This window comes from Danio rerio, chromosome 6, assembly GCF_049306965.1.
Source record: "Danio rerio strain Tuebingen ecotype United States chromosome 6, GRCz12tu, whole genome shotgun sequence".
In the NCBI taxonomy this organism is placed as follows: domain Eukaryota; kingdom Metazoa; phylum Chordata; class Actinopteri; order Cypriniformes; family Danionidae; genus Danio; species Danio rerio.
In genome coordinates, this window is record NC_133181.1 from 61,731,466 (window position 1) to 61,750,000 (window position 18,535).

Consider the following 18,535-nt stretch of genomic DNA (forward strand, 5'->3'; position numbering starts at 1 on the left):
GTCCCCGATGCTAGTCGGCATCTCTCTCCCGCACATTTAGCAAAGCACAGAAACTATAGTTTATCGGAACTTCTTGATATCGAATTATTGTCCAGCCCTAAGTCAAATCCAAAAGCAATGTGTGTTAAAATAAGATTTGTCAGCAAAAATCATCTCATGTACTGAAACACAGAGAAAGTTGAGGCCAAATTAAGACTCAAACTCAGCCCAGAGTCAAGACCAAACAGCTCACAACGGTTAAGTGTTTAAGGTGTGAGGTGTGTGTGTGTGTGAGAGTGTCTGCTGTACCGTGCCGATGCGGTGTCCGGCGGGCAGGGTGCAGATGAAGGCCCCGGGGCCGCTCAGCATGGCTCTGCTGCTGGACTCTGGAGCCTGGAGCTGAGAGCGGATGCTGAGACTCACTGTGGGCATGAAGGGCTCCAGCACAGCAGCCAGCAGACACGCCACATTCACTGACACACCCGTCACAGTCCCCGCACGACATCTGAACACACACACGCGCACACATTAAATACAAGTGTGGGTTGGTGCATGTTTGTGTTTGCGTGTGTCTGTGTGTTTTTTCCATGTATGTGTTTGTGCATGTTTTTACGTGCGAGTTTGTGCATTTATGTGCATGAGCGCGTCTGTCCATCTGTGTGTGTGTGTGTGTGTGTGTGTGTGTGTGTGTGTGGGTGGGTGTGTATTCACCTGTCCTCGGCTCCTCCTTTAATCTTCTTCCAGGGCTCGTTTAGCTGGATGTACTGATTGCCGTGACGAGACATGTTGAGGATGCACTTCAGCGCGTCTCGGATCCTGAACACACACGATTAACCAGCACTGTCATATCACACCAAGACCTCAACATACACTCGAGGCTCTCGAGATTCACTTAATAATCCATTACAATGTCAGACGCTGATTTTACACTAATCTAAATGTACATATAGAGGAACTGCTGAAATATTACAGAGCTGAGGAAAACACTGCAGTTTTATTATAAACAAATCGTTCATTACTATAATACAGTCTTATTTTATTTGCACATTAAGGGCTATATTTTGACGGTGCATGCGCAGAGCGCAAAACGCAGGGCGCAAACGCTTTCAGGGCGTGTCAGGACGCGTTTTTGCTAATTTAAGGACGTGAAATCTGCCTTGTGCCGTGGTGCATGGTCTAAAAGAGTTGAGTTTATTTTCTTAATGAGTTATAGGTGTGTTTTGAGAATAAACCAATCAGAGTCTCATCTCCCCATTCCCTTTAAGAGCCAGCTGCGTCACACCAAGAGCGCATTCACTATTTACAGGACGTAAAGTAAGTCTAAGTGGAAAAAATGAGCATTTCACTAGTTAACAGTAAACAGAAAACAGTTAAACAGAGCATCTACTGTGTGAGAATGAGAGATAATGGATCACTTTCACTTTCACTCTTGGATAGGGAAACCTTTACGCACAGACATCAATTAGTCTATAAATAATTAATTTTGTTTGTTAAGCACAAATATTCGTTTCAAAACTATTTCTAAATTCAGTTCTAATTTCCAGCAAACGAATAAATGAACAATAATAATGAAGTGTGCTCAAAAACCTGAGTTATATCCCAATACACCTGCTGCCCCATATTATCTGAAACCTGACAGGTGGACAAATCTAAGCTTGTTTTAATAAAACAAATATAAATATGGATATAATAAATAACACTGCTAATAATAATAACATTATACAAAAGCAAATTGTTATGAATGAACTGAAAAAGCCTCCCGAGATGAAGAAGACATAAAAGCAGTGATTTTTCATATTTATGTAGGCTAGAAAATAATATGTTTTGTAATATTTTATTCCTTTATATTTATATCCTATATCTATTCTTATTATATCCTATATATATCCTTAATATTTACATTTTTATGTAAAGATATTTGCCTGTTGCTCTCTTGTGTGTATTAAGCAGTGTGTAAGCGAGGCTCAACTCTGCGCCGGAGTTTAGACCGGGTTAGTTTTGGTCTAATGAAAAATCTATTATAGTTTCTCAAAACAGCAACGCACCAGCGGTCCGCCTCAGAACGCTTCCTTTTTAGACCAGAACGCCTATGGATGCACAAATGAGCGCTAATGCATTTGCTATTTAAACAGCGTAGCGCAACGCCTCAAAACCACTCTTGCGCCAAGCTGAACTCGCAAACAACTATTGCGCCACGCCTTGCGCCACACTGCGCCGGGTGTATGATAGGGCCCAAAATGTGTTTGCATTAATTTTCATTAAATAAATTGTTCATTTAGATTTAATTTTCAAAATGTTGAATGTTGGGGGGGAGAAAACACATTTACACTACAATAAATGTTATTTCAGCCATATTTTGATGTTTAACATTAAAGTAGACCATTCAACTGCACACACTTTTACTGTAGTTGAAATCTCTTCTAAGTTTAATTTGATGCAGGAACAAACATGGAACATTTGTACTATGAACTGACTATATTGTTACGGCTGTTGCCAGTCTTTGTGCTTGCGTTTGTGTCATGACGTCACTCACTGTTTGTTTCCTATAGAGTCCGCCTTTGCGCTCCTGCGGCGAGTTGCGCTTATTGAAATTGGCTATAAATACGGACCAACCTTGAGCGGAGACAGAGGAGACTTCACAGCCAGCCATAAAGCTTCTTTTCGTTTCTTTAATTTACCGTTTTGTTTTCTTTAAGTCTTACTTTGATCTAGTTTGTTAATTATTGGGTTGTTAGTCTTTGGTTAGTGTTGTATGTTGTTGGAGAACGTGAGTTCATTCATTCATTCATTTTCTTGTCGGCTTAGTCCTTTTATTAATCAGGGGTCGCCACAACGGAATGAACCGCCAACTTATCCAGCAAGTTTTTACGCAGCGGATGCCCTTTCAGCCGCAACCCATCTCTGGGAAACATTCAAACACACACTCATACACTACGGACAATTTAGCCTACGCAATTCACCTGTACCACATGTCTTTGGACTGTGGGGGAAACCGGAGCACCCGGAGGAAACCCACGCGATCGCAGGGACAACATGCAAACTCCACACAGAAACGCCAACTGAGCCGAGGCTCGAACCAGCGACCTTCACTGACTCGCCGTGCATTAATCAATAACATAAAAACTAAATCTTATTAACATTGACATTGACATTAAGGCCCAATCCAAATTCTAGCCCTTAGCCCTTCCCCCTACCCCTCTTTTTGCACGTGCCCATGAAGGGGTAGTGGTGTCCCAATTCTATTTAGCTTTATGTACACCCCTTCAAACAAAGATTTTTCAGGAGCACACTCAAAACCAAGGGGTAGGAAAAATTTCCCAGAATACACCAGCTGCAGCTGCACCCGGAAGTGAGGAGATCCACTAATTAGTATTTTTGTCATTATTACGAATTTTTACAACAAACAAGCACATGTTCTGACATATTAGCCCCTTTCACACATACAGACGTTACATACAGAAGGAAAGGTTGTATGTGTGAACAGGTCCTTTTTGAAAATACCGGTAAATTCGTTCTGGCTATTTTCCGGAAAGAGAAGTTGTAACATTACCGGCAATTTGCCGGAATGCTGCGCTGTGTGAACGCAGAAGGAAGATTGCCGTAATAAGCGCGTGCACGTCTAGAACGTGCTGACGTGAGACGTCTGCTTTAGCCAATCACAACAGTCAGACCCATTTACGTCCGCGCGGTTTATGAGAATAAAAGCCTTTGAATATTTTTCCAGACACATTTAGCTGCTAGAAGTTAGTCAGATCACGTTTATATGTTCTTCTTAATGCCAACTGTGTAAATAATCATCGATGAGATGCTTATGATAAGCCGTTGTTTGTTTACCTTCAAGCTTTGCATGTGTCTGTGAAACAGCCTGTGAGCGACAACACACACACACATATCATGAACATCTCGACATGCGAAAGTGATCCTGCGAAAGTTGTTCACAATATTGATCATCCACAGAGTTTGTAATTTAGTCAAATGTTTACAAACACAAGCGCAGCCGTTTAAAGCTCATTTGTGGTGAATGATGTCAGAATTTACCGGTATTTTGGAATGGATGTGTGAATGCTCTTTTCCGGAAAATTTCCGTAACGTCCTCGCCTGTGTGAACAGCGCTTTTTTGAATATACCAGTAAAGTCGTTCCGGAAATTTTCCAGATATTTACCCGTATCACTGTGTGAAAGGGGCTAATGATAACCGCGTTCCGTGTTTTACCGTCATGCTTTAAAAAAAAAACAAAAAAAAAACGCTAAAATAAAAACCGCTAGATTTCCTGATCTATAATCCATAATAATGACTCCTGTACAGCAGTCCCACAATATTCTGACACTCGATGACACTCAAATCCCCAGTCAGAGAAGTCTAGTGTCTGGGAATGAGCTGTTTACAGTGTCTGCTGTCATGTTAATGCTGTTTTTAGTGTTTATATTAATGAATATGGCCACTGTGTAAATGCACAGTACAGTTATGATCTTATTACCACATTAGATGGTCATGATAGCATAATATACGCCTCCAGTGATTTCCTGAAGATAAATACCAAAAAATAAAGCAACTGGAATAACTCCAGCAGTCGCGATCGTCTGATCTCATATGAAGCAGGAGATCGTGAGGACATATGATGAGGTGTGCAGGTGCTGTAGTGCTGTACCAACTCTTATGGGTACATTTTGAAGCCCTTCCCGTTCACACTCGGTTGCAAGGGCTAAGGGGTAGCGGTAGAAAAATAGAATTGGGATTGGGCCTAAATCTTAATCTGTTGCAATTTTTGATATTTGGGATTTAGATTTAATGCAAGTAGAGCAATGTAAACATTGTAAACGAAGCTTGGTAGACTCAAATAATGTAGTGTAAAACATTGTGAACATCAATATCTGTGCACGGTCCATTAATATTAAAATCTTATCATGCGTACAGCTATTATGAAGTCATATAAATAATGTTTTATACATTATATTTATCTTTTCAAAAACACAAAATTTAATTGGGATTAATTTAATTAAAACACAAGGTAGACCTACTGCGCTAAAAAGCGGATGCCTCTCTGACAACTTTAGAAGCTCATTCATTCATTCTCAAGGTCTTGGTCTCTTTTTCGTCTTGTTTATTCTCATAGCATCCACGTGGGATAAAAGAACGGCGTCTTAATTCTCTTACATGAAACGCTTTCATGAAACATCCTTGCAGGTGTGTTGAAGCAAGTTGGAGCTAAAATCTGCAGGACACCAGCCTTACAGGAATGAGTTTGGAGACCCCTGGTTTAAAATCATTTAAGATCTACAACACAATATTTCAATGAATTTAAGAAATTTGAAGGTCTACAATTAAGTTTAAGTTAAGACCCGGGAACACCCTGAGCTAACAGAAGCTATTTATAAGGGATTTCAGTGGTGCATTGTGGGAAACAGACCTGACTTTGTCCAGCAGCTGGATGTACTGCTTGAGCTCCCAGCAGACCTGAGCGATGAGTCGCTTATCGTCGTCATTCAGCAGCATCTCAGGAACACAACCGTCGAAAAACTTGCTCACAAACATCCCAGCCCTGAAAACAGCACAAAACGACATCGGTGAGGAGAACTAGGAGCTATAATGCTGCACACGGTCCGTCCCGAGGGTCAAAACTGATCCGCCTTCACCAAACATCTAAACTAAATCAATTTAATTTCAATCCTCGAATCTCTTCTGCAAGAAGAAACATGCTCATCTTTATCTCAAAATGTGGGAATGTTTGGGTTTTCCCTCATCAGTGTTTGATCACTGGACAACACTCCTTCCTCACTACAGTAAAAGGGGGATTTTTATAATGATGAAAGCATCTGCAGAAGTGTTTTTAGCAAGACAATATTCATAAGTAGCAGAATCTTATTGTGTGTGTGTGTGTGTGTGTGTGTCAGTAGGTTATGTAGTGTGTAAAATGATTTTTGACAATCATTTTGATGGTCAAAAATTACCATCATAACAGCAGAAATAAACAAAATTTTTATTTGTAAATTTTTTTATTATTATTTTTAATTTTTTTTATTTTTATTTTTTGAATTTTTTTTATTATTATTTAGAATTTTTTTTTTTTATTTTTTAATTTTTTTTATTATTTATCTAGAAATTCGGTGACTTTCTAAAATGATCCCAACATCAGGAAAAAAATTATCATTTTCATCAAGGTTATACTTATATAGCAGGGGTTTAAGGGGTTACAAAAATCACGGTTCGGTTGGATTCGACACAGCGGTGTCACGCTTCGGTATGTTTTTGATACAGCAAAAAAAGAAAAAGGATTTCTCTGATTTTAATTTACCGGCACTATTGTTAGTTAAGGATAATAACTGTGCTGTTCTCACGGGTGCTGTCTGATGTTGAACAGATGATATTAACATATATATATATATATATATATATATATATATATATATATATATATATGTATATATATATGTATATATATATATATATATATATATATATATATATATATATATATATATATATATATATATATGTTATATATGACATATAACTTATTATTTGTGTACCTCATCTTAATAGCAGTAACGGTCTTTTCATGATCTGCAATATTAATTTATTCTCAGTGAATGTGTGCTCTTTAGCGATGGTGAATGCGGTGTCGGTAAATTAGGGATTAAATAACGTTAGAACATCTCCTGCTTAAAATGTCTAGATTCAGTAGCAAACACTGTTACCTGAAAACTCCGTCCCACCGGCTTTACAGTGAATGCTTTAGTCATTTCCATAGCGGACTTTACCCACTGGAAGTCTATTATATAGTCTTAGGTATGGATGTCAACAAATGTATATTATGTAATGTAGGATCTTGAAAAACAATACATTGAATAAAAAACATGTACAAACAATTCCAGACTGACTTATTTCAGCAGTATTAACATGTTATACATTTACACAGTGCACGAGTCAAATAAAGCTTGTTGCCCTCCCTTCAGATACTCATCCATGTACGTACAGATATAGTAAAGGTCCAGGCTCCCTTTCATCAAATATTTATTACATCACATATTTATTATACATTTACATATTATACGTGTATTTAAACATTTATTATTATTTACGTTAGCTCCCTTATATCTCTTCATAGATATGTACACTAGATATCGCATAGGGACCCTGAGCATGCGTCAATAGCGCCGCCACATTGGTACAGTGCTCCCAGGACAAATGTCATTCAACCGCACTAGTCAAGACAGTGTTATTACGTGAAGATGCGGGACTTTAGCGCTGTCTACGGGTGTGGCAACCAGCAAACAAAGAAAACAAAGCACAAAGCCAGAACATTTTATAGGTAAGGTTAAGTTTTTTCTGTTTTTGTATGTTCTGAACTTTTGTGCTAATCAGGTCACGTTATTGATGATAACAGTCTCTTACTGCATTCACCATACGGCAAAGCAGCTCCAACTCACACTAAACACTTGGCTTATGCTAGTTTTGTTGAATAAATCAGCAAACAATGCAAAAGAAACATGACAACGAGATGCTGCGCTGCCAGAAACTTGTATTATTGTCGGCTAACGTTAGTGAAAGAGTCGTTCGGGGGATTCATTCACAAAGTAATCGCTCCCTCCGTCAGTATGAGCAGTGAAAGCAGGAGAGGAGCTGTGTTTCAGGACATGATTAGATCAAGTTTAACAGTATTTAATAGTACATTTCTGTACACACAAACACAAGCTTTCAGTCAGGAATGCCCGTGCGGTCACTGATCCATCAATGTAGAAAAGTGATGTAAAATTATAATTTTCATAATTAGAAAAAAAAAAATTGCATACTAACATGTAGGAAAACTCCCGATCATAGATCATAAATGTCTATATGTGTATATCTCTGGCTTTGGATTGCCACAGTCCTCCACTGCAGCTTGGTCCCGCATTAATTTCAAAGGAGCGCTACCCTGTACCAAAATGGCGGCTCTATTGATGCATTCCATCCAACAGACAACAGCAGGGTAGGCGACATCTAATGTATACATCTATGATATCTCTTAACGGTTTAAAACCAAGAGCATACGCTATGATAAAGGTACATTTCACACAAATGTAAACAGCCTTTCCTAAACCATGCTGACGTATGGACGGTCACCCGCCTTCGTAAATAAAAAAGTTTTGTGGAAAAACGTATATCCTTTCTTACGTTTAGAGTGTGGAGCGATAGATGTCGGTCCACAAGACAATAAACAGCTGCTGTAAATGGGAAATGTTGGCAAAGTTTTCAAAGAGGTAGTGAAGTGGCGCTATTGCTCCGGCAGGAAGTAAGGATACACAACTATCACTTAACCGGATATGCGTGCTACTGTCTGTGAAAAAGGCCTAATCTGCTATGCTGATGCACAGGGTTGTTGCTAGAGCAGATACGTTTGCGGCCGGAAGTTAACGTGAATTATTTCTATTATTTCTAAAATTTCTCATTTGTTGTACGTCTACCCCCACCCCAACCCTAAACCCAACCATCACAGTAATGTAAAAACTGTAGTTGTACCGAGTATTAGTTATGTTATCTATTAAATTACCCAATAAAATGTATTTTTTAACGCCTACCCCCACCCCAACCCTTACAGTACTATAAAAATATTAATTATTGTTATACAGTGTCAAAAAAAAATGCTGCTTTATTAATGTGCATGTTGCACTTCCGGCCGGCCGCATATCCGATCTAGACTTTACCGATGCACAGGCATCTGTAGCTCCGCCCTCTTACTGAAAATTCTCATTTGAATTTAAAGCGACGGTCACCAAAAAGCAACAGTTAGGATCAAAGCCTACAAGGGTCAGTTTCAGAGAGCTAGAGAACACTATCTGTGAGGGATTTTCAGCTCAATCTGAAACACACACGCTCCAGAGACAGCAGAGAGACATTTTAGATCTTGTAAAAATGGAAATATACGTCTCCTTTAACTGATTTTTTAATAATCCCCAGAGCTCAGACCTGTTGATGAAGTTCCCCAGGTTGTTGAGGAGCTCAGAGTTGTTTTTGAGGGCCATGTCGGTCCAGGAGAAAGCTGAATCCTGGCCTTCGGGACGGAGGTAGAGCAGGTAAAAGCGCCACACGTCTGACGGGATACCGGTGTCTTTCGCCATGTCACCAAACACACCAACACCACGACTCTTGGAGAACTTGGTGTCCTCGTAATTCAGGTATTCTGGACACACACACACACACACACACACACACACACAAACACACACAACATTATGCAGGGAATATCTGATGACAGGTTTCTTGCACAGCGAGTGTTTTTCAGCCACTGACAGACTTTCGGTGAAAGCTTCATGTGACTTTTAAACTTCATATGGTTCCTTTTACAGCATCGATGATGTGATTTAGGGTGCTTTCACACCTGTGAATCGATTCAGTTGTTCTGAAACAGAGATTACAGTTGTTACATTATTGCTCTTTGCTCTTGGAGCGGTTCGCTTTCACACTGCAAAGTTTCTAATCGGACCAAAAGAGCTAAAACAAGTCACGTGCGAGTAAACTCTCCTTACATTGGTCAGAGTGTCAGGGTTTATTTTGCAGCGTCCCGCTCAGCTGTCAGGAGAGGTGGTGGTTTGGTGGTGATTGACAGGGTGCGCGTGACGTGTCTGAGGAGAGATGCGGTGGGGAGGGGTGAGAAGGGTGCGCATTGATGCCTATTTGAGGACCGGGAGAGAGACGCGAGATTACCGGGAGATCATCACTCGTTTGCAGGCATCCGGAGACTCGCGAAACTTCCTGCCCTACTCATAATTCTCTCTTCATATAGCCGTAAGCCTATTAAATATCCATAAAACACTGTGATATAACCGCGCTCGGATCGGATCGCTTTCTCACTGCAATCGAACCGCTCCAGGGTTCGTTTCAATCGAGCCGAGACCACCTCATTCAAGCGATCTCGGAGCGATTACTTTGGCGCGGAACAGAGTGCGATTGCCCTGTTCACATATGCCAATCGAACCGCGCTAACTGGGCAAACGAGATACGTTCCGAAACAAAAGTGTAGGTGTGAAAGCACCCTTAGTTATAATCAGTTAAATAGACTTAACCCTAAATAAATCGCAAAAAAAAATGTTTTGCATGAAATAATTCTTATACTAAGTACTTTTGCATGCACAACAGCACAGAAACATGACAAAACAGTGCCACAGCAAAGACGAAGTGCTGCTCTTGCTGTTTTCAAAGGAAGCAAAAGCCGTGCGGCTGTTTGTCTGCAATGAAAAAGTTGAGAAGCAGCAGGGTCAAAACCATATCGATGCTGGCACATAAAACCTAAGGATGCTCCATACTGAATCTAGTTTAGTTATGAAACTATTTATAGTATAGTAAATGTTTATATCTATTTTTTTTTTTTTACTGAGGATTTGCACCATGTTTATTTGGACTTTGACGCATTATTTCTTATTTTCTTATCTTTTTTGTTCATTGTAAGTGGTGTTGTTTATGGTAACTGAAAATATATTATTTGTAAAAAGTCAAATTTGCTGCACTGTTCTGTTATTTTGTAACATTTTTTCTGTTTAGTTCATTCCCAGAACTTTTGGGCAAATAACACTGTCAGTAAATAAATGCATTTTTTCCCCCAGTGAAAAACACATTAGAATAACATTGAAATAAATTGCTATGACTTGCTCAGGGAATGGTGGATGTAGAAAAAATTTATTTTAGAAGTATAAAACATCATAGCATGTATTTCTAAAGAAAAAACAAACAAACTTCATGAGGTTCTGTTTGTAATAACTAGAAAATGCCACTTTTTCCTAAAATTCTGGATTATTTTCTGTCTGTTCATATGCTTTTGAACCAAAAAATATTTTAGAATGGACCTTTAAATGATACAGATTGAAACTTCAGGTTCTCCTGTTTAAAATAATGTATGACACTCGAGGCTGACTGCTAAAATAACAATAAATCTGCTTTAAAAAAACAATAATATAGGCCCATTAGGTGCCCACAAAGTATTTATTTATTATTGTTCAAGCGTAAAAAAAGATGAAAAGCCTTTTACACACAAGCGCCAGAGAGAGGAGAGAAATGCCAGGAGAAACAGGCGTGCGCTGAAACTCCATTAAAAATACTGGAGTAAAATACAGATCCATGTTTTAAAGACATGATGCTCACTCATTCATTTTCCATCAGCTTAGTCCCTTATTTATCAGGGGTCGCCACAGCAGAATGAACCGCCAACTATTCTGACATATGTTTTATGCAGTGGATGCCCTTCCAGTCACAACCCAGTACTGGAAAACACCCATACACACTCATACCATGCAGCCAATTTACTTCATCAATTCCCCTATAGCGCATGTGTTTGGACTGCGGGGGAAACAGAGCACCCGGTGGAAACCCACACCAACAAGGAAAGAACATGTAAACTCCACACAGAAATGCCAACTGACCCAGCTGGGGCTCAAACCAGCGACCTTCTTGCTGTGAGGCGGCGGTGAGCCACAAAGACATGATGCTAAACAATGCAAGTTAATGCAGTGCTTCTTGTCTGATGTCAACACCCTTAAATCATATCTCAATCAGGCAGTGAAGATCATTGATTTTAAACCAGACCTTAAACACTGCAATCCAGTGCATACACCACATCATTATTACAAAATAATGGATGAAGGTCAGAATCTCTATGTTTTTAATATAATAATATTAATAATTTTCTTTTGCTATACATTTTAATAAAAAAAATCAGTATGGGTGAGCAATTAAACATTGCAAGCATATATATATATATATATATATATATATATATATATATATATATATATATATATATTTTTTATGATTTAAAATTAACTAAAATCTAAATGAATTAAAAATTATTATTGTTATTTTTTTAAATCAACATTTTGATAGGTAGTGTGAGTAACGTGGTCAAAATAATGCATACTAGACTTGACCGTGATCATCTGTATGGTTTAATGTTCTGTCAACGATCTGTTGTGTGTTTGTGTGTGTGTCTCACCAGTGGCGATGAGGTTATTGACCAGTGTGTAGTTGTCTTGAGCCCCGAGAAGTGAACAAGGGAAAACCACACTGTGGAAGGGAACGTTGTCCTTCGCCATGAAGTTATAGAGCTCCACCTACAGGAGAAACGGGAGAATTACACACTGAAGCGGCACTGCTCATCATTACTGCTGGACTACCTATGAGGAAAACAGAGCTTACACCCTAAAGAGATTTTTGGTTTGCTGATTTCTTTAAAGAAATTAAGACTTTTTAACTGCATATATACTGTGTGCTCATACAGAACTAACTCATTTAAAAAAAGAAATCTCAAAATCTCACATTCTCTAAATCATGAAATTAATAACTTGATTTGATTAGAGATTATTAAAACTGAAAGCTAAAACTAGAAAAAAATAATAAATCAACTCTGTATAATTACAAAGAATGAAAAAATAAATAAATATAAATATAATAAATACCATAGTTTTTTAGGGGGGGGGTAAACTTTTAATTAATTGTGATTAAACTTTATAGGTTTTATAGATTTTATTTTGTCAGACTTGCTTTTTCATAACTTTAATTTAACAACAGATCCAAACAAAACATCAAAAAATAATATTTCAGAATAATGTGGGGGAGGAAAAACAAATCTGAGAAGAAAAAACAGAAATAGTAAATAATAATTAAATAAATGAATAGCTAAACACTGTTTTTGTAAAAACAAAATCCACACAGTTTAACAATGCTTTAATTGATGTATTTTTGATTACATTAACCTAATTTAACCACTAATTCAAACAAAACAACACAGACAAAAGTGAAAATCATTTTCTGTTAATTGAAATGAATTACGTTTATCTTTAATAACTAAAACTAAATTATATTATTAAACTGAACAAAATAAAACATCTGAACGCATCTGAAAGCAATGCTTTAAATCCCCCAAATCAACTCTGGAAATAAACACACAAACATATGATCAGCATTAATTATGATATTATCAGTATTTGATCTGCACCTGCTGCGGGTTCTTCCACCATCTCTCCCATTGGTCGGTGTAGTTGGCAGTGATGGACAGGTAGCCAATAGGAGCATCGAACCACACATAGAACACCTGCGCAGGTAAAGAGCGGATTATTGCACAGTCTGAGACTGTATCCCAAATCACAGCCATACACCCTCATTCACTATTCCCTACATTAGTCCACATCAGGGTATAAGAGCGTGCACCTGGCAGAAAAAGGTCATATACACAGAGCATGGTCTGCAGGAGAGTGAATTAAGGCATTTTTGTATATTATAATATAGAAATATATATATTTATTTATTTATTTATTTATTTATTTATTTATTTATTTATTTATACAACAGTTTTGTCTGGTTCTTGAATCTGATTGGCTGATAGCTGTGCGATATTTTGCCAGTAACATCACACAAAGGCCTCTTCACCCTTCACCTCTGTGTATTACTCCGCCCACATACAGCAAGCAGCAAGCAGTTTGACGAATATTACAGTTGTTGGACAACAAAATTTACTTTTGAGGCTTTTTTAGTCGAGAATGTCGTTGTTTAGATTGCAACTAAGCAATTTATTTGTAAGAATAGTGGCTATTTTTAAATATTTACAATTTCGGAGAGCTGGTCGGCGGCCAAAGATGGTTGACGTTGTCTATCCACAAGATGGCGCCAGAACCGCATAATAAGCCCTTGCTCTGTTTTTTCTTGAGCACAAATAAAAAGCTGAAGCCTTGTAGTTATTAAGGCGAACCCAGGGCCGGAGCAAGCTGAACTGCCACCATAGGCAACGGACAATCACGCCGCCCTCAATCCGAAAGTAACCGGTTAGCAAATTGAGGACCTAGTCGCGGGTGGTGAAGAAGGTGTCACAAACGCCGCCCTCGCTATTCTGTCGCCCTAGGCAGCTGCCTAATTTGCCTCTATGGAAGCGCCGGCCCTCGGGGGGACCCAATAGATTCAATAATGGCCCGTTTCCACTGAGTGGTACGGTACAGTTCGGTTTGGTATGCTTTTATGGCCGTTTCCACTGTCAAAAGGCGTACCGAACCAAACCGTACTTTCGAAAGGGTCCCAAACACAAGAAAGGGTCCCAAAAGGCGGAGCTAGACGCACAGCTGAACTCTATTGGTTTACAGAAGAGACACGTCATTCACTTACAACAAGCCAGAATGTAAACAAAGGACCCGCCATGTTTGAAATACACCGCGAGAGATAACAGCAGAGTTATATATTCATATATCGTCCTGATGAACAGCCACACAGCCATGGAGTAGAGCAGAATCTACCCTGTGCCTCGCAGTTTTTTACGTGCCAGTCTGACGCGCGAGCGGTTTCACACACATGTTTTGAACCTAATTAAGAACGAAATGTATGATGTGTGTAGTTTTTCTGTAGTTGGTAATATATCGGAGACTGTAAGGGGCTGTATGTGTTCATATATGCTACATTTATATATTTATTTTATATAATTACAGACGTTACAGTAGCCTATTTCACACTGTCATTGATCTGCAGTTATAATCAACTCCTGTTTATAGAAAAGTCAGTAATAAACATTTATACAGAAGTGTTTATGTGTGGAAAGCGTCTGTTTTGTGAGAAGTGCTTTTAATATGATATGCGAACGACCTGTGCAGCTTTACTGTAGACATTTCCTCGAGCGAGAATGATGCGACTGAAACTTTCTGTCTTACACCACGCCCACCAAAAGGGTACCCTTTATAGTGGAAACGCAAGCCTGATAAAGGCGACCCGTACCGACCCGAACCGTACCAGTCAGTAGAAACGAGCCATAAGAAACTAGATTCAGCCTTGTCCCTCCTTATCGCAAACACAACAGCAGTCTGGTGAGAAATCTCGGACGGATGGCATTTCGTGTGATATTGCTCATATATGGGAGTGCCCCATAAATCCATCAACTTACTGAAATAAACATCTCAAAATCTGCTTCACGTAAACATTAAGACGCTTAAGGGGGCGAATAATATTGACCTTAAAATGCTTTTAATAAAATTAAGAACTGCTTTTATTCCAGCTGAATTAAAACAAATCAGACTTTCTCCAGAAGAACACAGGTGTGAGAAATTCCTGAATCTGTTCAACATCAGAATTTAAAGTAATTTACAGGAGGGCGAATAACTCTGACTTCAGCTGCATACAGGAGTCAGTGTGTTGTGCGTCCCGGTGTGGATGCAGTTGATCTCAGACCTTCTCCTTGTAGTCGGGGTGCGGCACCGGCGTCCCCCACTTCAAGTCACGTGTGATGCAGCGCGGCTTCAGACCGTCCCGCAGCCAGGAGCGAGTGATGTGACGAGCATTAGTGGTCCAGTCTCCAGCAGCCGTCGACGTCTGCAGCCACTGCTCTAGATCCTGCTCCAGCTGTCACAAACACACAAACACACACACACACACACACACACACACACACACACACACACACACACACACACACACACACACACACACACACACACTGAGGATGAGCTGAAGACTTGAATATGAACACACTCACGTACACACACACACACTGAGGATGAGCAGCAAACAGACAAATGCACACACACATGCAAGCCCACTCACGCACACACACTAAGGAGGAGCTGAAGACTTAGATGTACGCACACACACAGCAGTTTTACCTTCGGCAGGTTCAGGAACAGGTGTTTGGAGGAGCGAATCACCGGCGTCTCCTTACACACCTTACACTGAGGATTCTGCAGGACACACACACACACACACACAATGTTATTGTTCAATTTAATAATAGTTTTTAATTTATTTGTGACATAAAAAATGTAAAATACAATTAAAAAATTATACAAATATAAAATATGAAAGAATTGAAATACATATTTCTATTAAAACAAACATTAATTATTTTAAATATTATCGTTATTAATTTAAATAACACTATTTTTTAGTACACAAGTAATAAATATTTATTTTCATTTATTTTGTGACATAAAATATTACACAGTAAATATAACACGTATCTTTTTATTCTTTTTGAAAATCTAAATAGTTTTCATATATTATATAATTAATCAATAATATCATATTATATAGGAGTTATTTATATCAAATAATAATAAAAAATATTTTTTTTAAATTGTCAGCTCAATGCAAAATTTGACAAGAATGACAACTATAACATGCATAAAATGTTTGACTGAGATGAGCGTTTACTCCACATGTGTGCCGTTTTCAGACACACACCTTCAGCTCCACAGCGTTGATCAGGCGTCCGCATTTATCGCACTGGTCCCCGCGGGCTTCTGGGTAACGGCAGTGTGGACACTCGCCCTCCACGAAGCGGTCGGCCAGAAAGCGCTGGCAGCCTTCGCACCGCAGCTGCTCCACCGTATCCTCCAGGAGGAAACCACGCTCGTGCAGACGCCAGAAAATATCCTGAGCGATTCTGACCAGCACAATGACAAAGGTTAGAACATTTACAGACAAATTTAAGACCTTTCAGGAGCATTAAAAATTACATTTCAGACCTGAAAATCAGCATACTCCACACGTCTTAATTCCATTTCTATTTAGTTCATGACCTTAATCTGATTAAATTAATGATAAAATAAATAAATAAAAATCGCTGTTTACATGGTGGACTACTAATCAGAGTCTTTAATCAGATTCAAATCAGATTATTGGTGTCCATGTAAACAGGCTCAGGGGTTTGTGTTTTGGTTTATATCTTGGGGAGAGAGAGTGCCGGGGCACCAGGGATTGTTTTTAATCTCTGTCATCTTGCTACGTTTTTGGTTTAACCTCTTTTTGATTAAGGATTTTTAATTTAATTTATAACAATATAATTAAAAATTAATGAATAAAATAAAATCACACAAACTACACAACTTACCCGGCATAAATAAACATCGTCTAAATTTAAACACAATTAAAACCTTCACAGGCTTTCTGCAGGATTCATGAAGTCAAATTTAAGAATGTTTAAGAGCATTATGAATTAAATTTTAGACGTATACAAAGCTTAATGCCAGGGATGTTTTCCTAACGGAGAAGATTTTTCACTTGCCCCATCAAACATTTCGCTACTTTGTTTTTTGTGATAGTCAGAATTATTCACCCCCCTGTTTATTTTCCCCCCAATTTCTGTTTAATGGAGAGCAGATTTCTTCAGCACATTTCTAATCATAATAGTGTTAATAACTCATCTCTAATAACTGATTTATTTTCTCTTTGCCATGATGACAAAATAATATTAGGCTAGATATTCTTCAAGACACTTCTATACAGCTTAAAGTGACATTTAAAGGCTCAACTAGGGTAATTAGGGTAACTAGGCAGGTTAGAGTAATTTTATAATGATGGTTTGTTCAAGCTAAAAAAAAAATAGCTTAAAGGGGCTAATAATTTTGTTCTTAAAATGGTGTTTAAAAAATTAAAAACTGCTTTTATTCTAGCCAAAATAAAACAAATAAGACTTTCTCCAGAAGAAAAAATATTATCAGACATACTGTGAACATTTCCTCAATCTGTTAAACATCATTTGGGAAATATAAAAAAAAACAAAAACAAAAAACAAAAACAAAGGGGCAATAATTATTCTGACTTGAATTATTTATTAAAATAATTGACAAATCGTAAAAACAACAACCTTAAAGCAGGACACCCTTTAGAAATGAGTTTGTAAAAATATTATGCAAACTTTCATAGGTTGCAAATTTAATGTAATTTAAAGGTGCAGTAGGTGATCTTCCACAACGCTAACAGCTTAGCATAAATCTCTGAATCACAGTCCCTCCCCTGCCGTCTAGAGCCACGCCTCCTGAAACACGAGCACAGCAAAAGAGCCCTCTCTCATGTGTTAAAGCAGTGGTTCTCAAACTGTGGTACGTGTACCACTAGTGGTACGCGGGCTTCCTTCTAGTGGTACGCGGAGGAATGCAATATGGCATGTACATATATTTGAGATATGACTTATTTACCTCAGGAGTTTCCCTAAATGAAACGGTGAAAGTAAACATGACCATGAACATCTTAATAAAGGAATAAACACATTAAGGGTGTTTGTTTGCTGAAATTCGTATTAAAATCAGCTTTATTTATATTGTGCAGAGTATATTTATAATGTTTTTATGCAGAGTATATTTTATGAAAAGGGGGAAAACAGTAAATTGTTGTATGAATGCTGTAATGTTTAAATAATTTACCATTTAAAATGCATGAAGGTCACGTGACCATCAGGTAGAATGCAGCATCTCATTTCTCACAGGACGCGTTCTCTGCCCTCGCGATCTCCTGAGTTCGTTCTTCTGAGGACACCTGGCAAGACCGCTCTCCAGAAGAACGCAAGTCCGTTCTCTGCGTTCTTGGAATTGAGAAACAGCCTATTTAAACAGGACTGGAATGTCGTTCGGAGAGTCTCCTCTCTCCCGGCTTGTGTTGTGAAGTAGAAACGGTGTTGTATTTACTCGGCTAAATTGTTGAAAGTAAACGCTGAGTGCTGACTTTGAGATCAACACGGAGACATGTGTGCTGTGTGCCTTTTTGTTTTATTACATTTTCCTCATGTTTTGTGGTTAGTAGGGAGGTAAGTGAAAGTTATTTTATTTGTTTCATTATATTTGC

General features: G+C 38.5%; 1 protein-coding gene across 2 annotated transcripts in view; it reads right to left on the reverse strand.

The window, feature by feature from the left end:
• Nucleotides 1-18,535, reverse strand: part of mars1 (methionyl-tRNA synthetase 1) — a 54,019-nt gene that overhangs the window by 12,573 nt on the left and 22,911 nt on the right. For both annotated transcript variants that reach the window (XM_068221659.1, NM_200076.2), the window contains exons 10-18: nt 16,157-16,358; nt 15,580-15,654; nt 15,149-15,319; nt 12,942-13,037; nt 11,940-12,057; nt 8,924-9,137; nt 5,388-5,519; nt 691-795; nt 289-484 (exon numbers count right to left, since the gene is read on the reverse strand). In XM_068221659.1, coding sequence (XP_068077760.1) covers nt 289-484; nt 691-795; nt 5,388-5,519; nt 8,924-9,137; nt 11,940-12,057; nt 12,942-13,037; nt 15,149-15,319; nt 15,580-15,654; nt 16,157-16,358 — 1,309 coding nt within the window. The remainder of the gene's footprint in view (nt 1-288; nt 485-690; nt 796-5,387; nt 5,520-8,923; nt 9,138-11,939; nt 12,058-12,941; nt 13,038-15,148; nt 15,320-15,579; nt 15,655-16,156; nt 16,359-18,535) is intronic.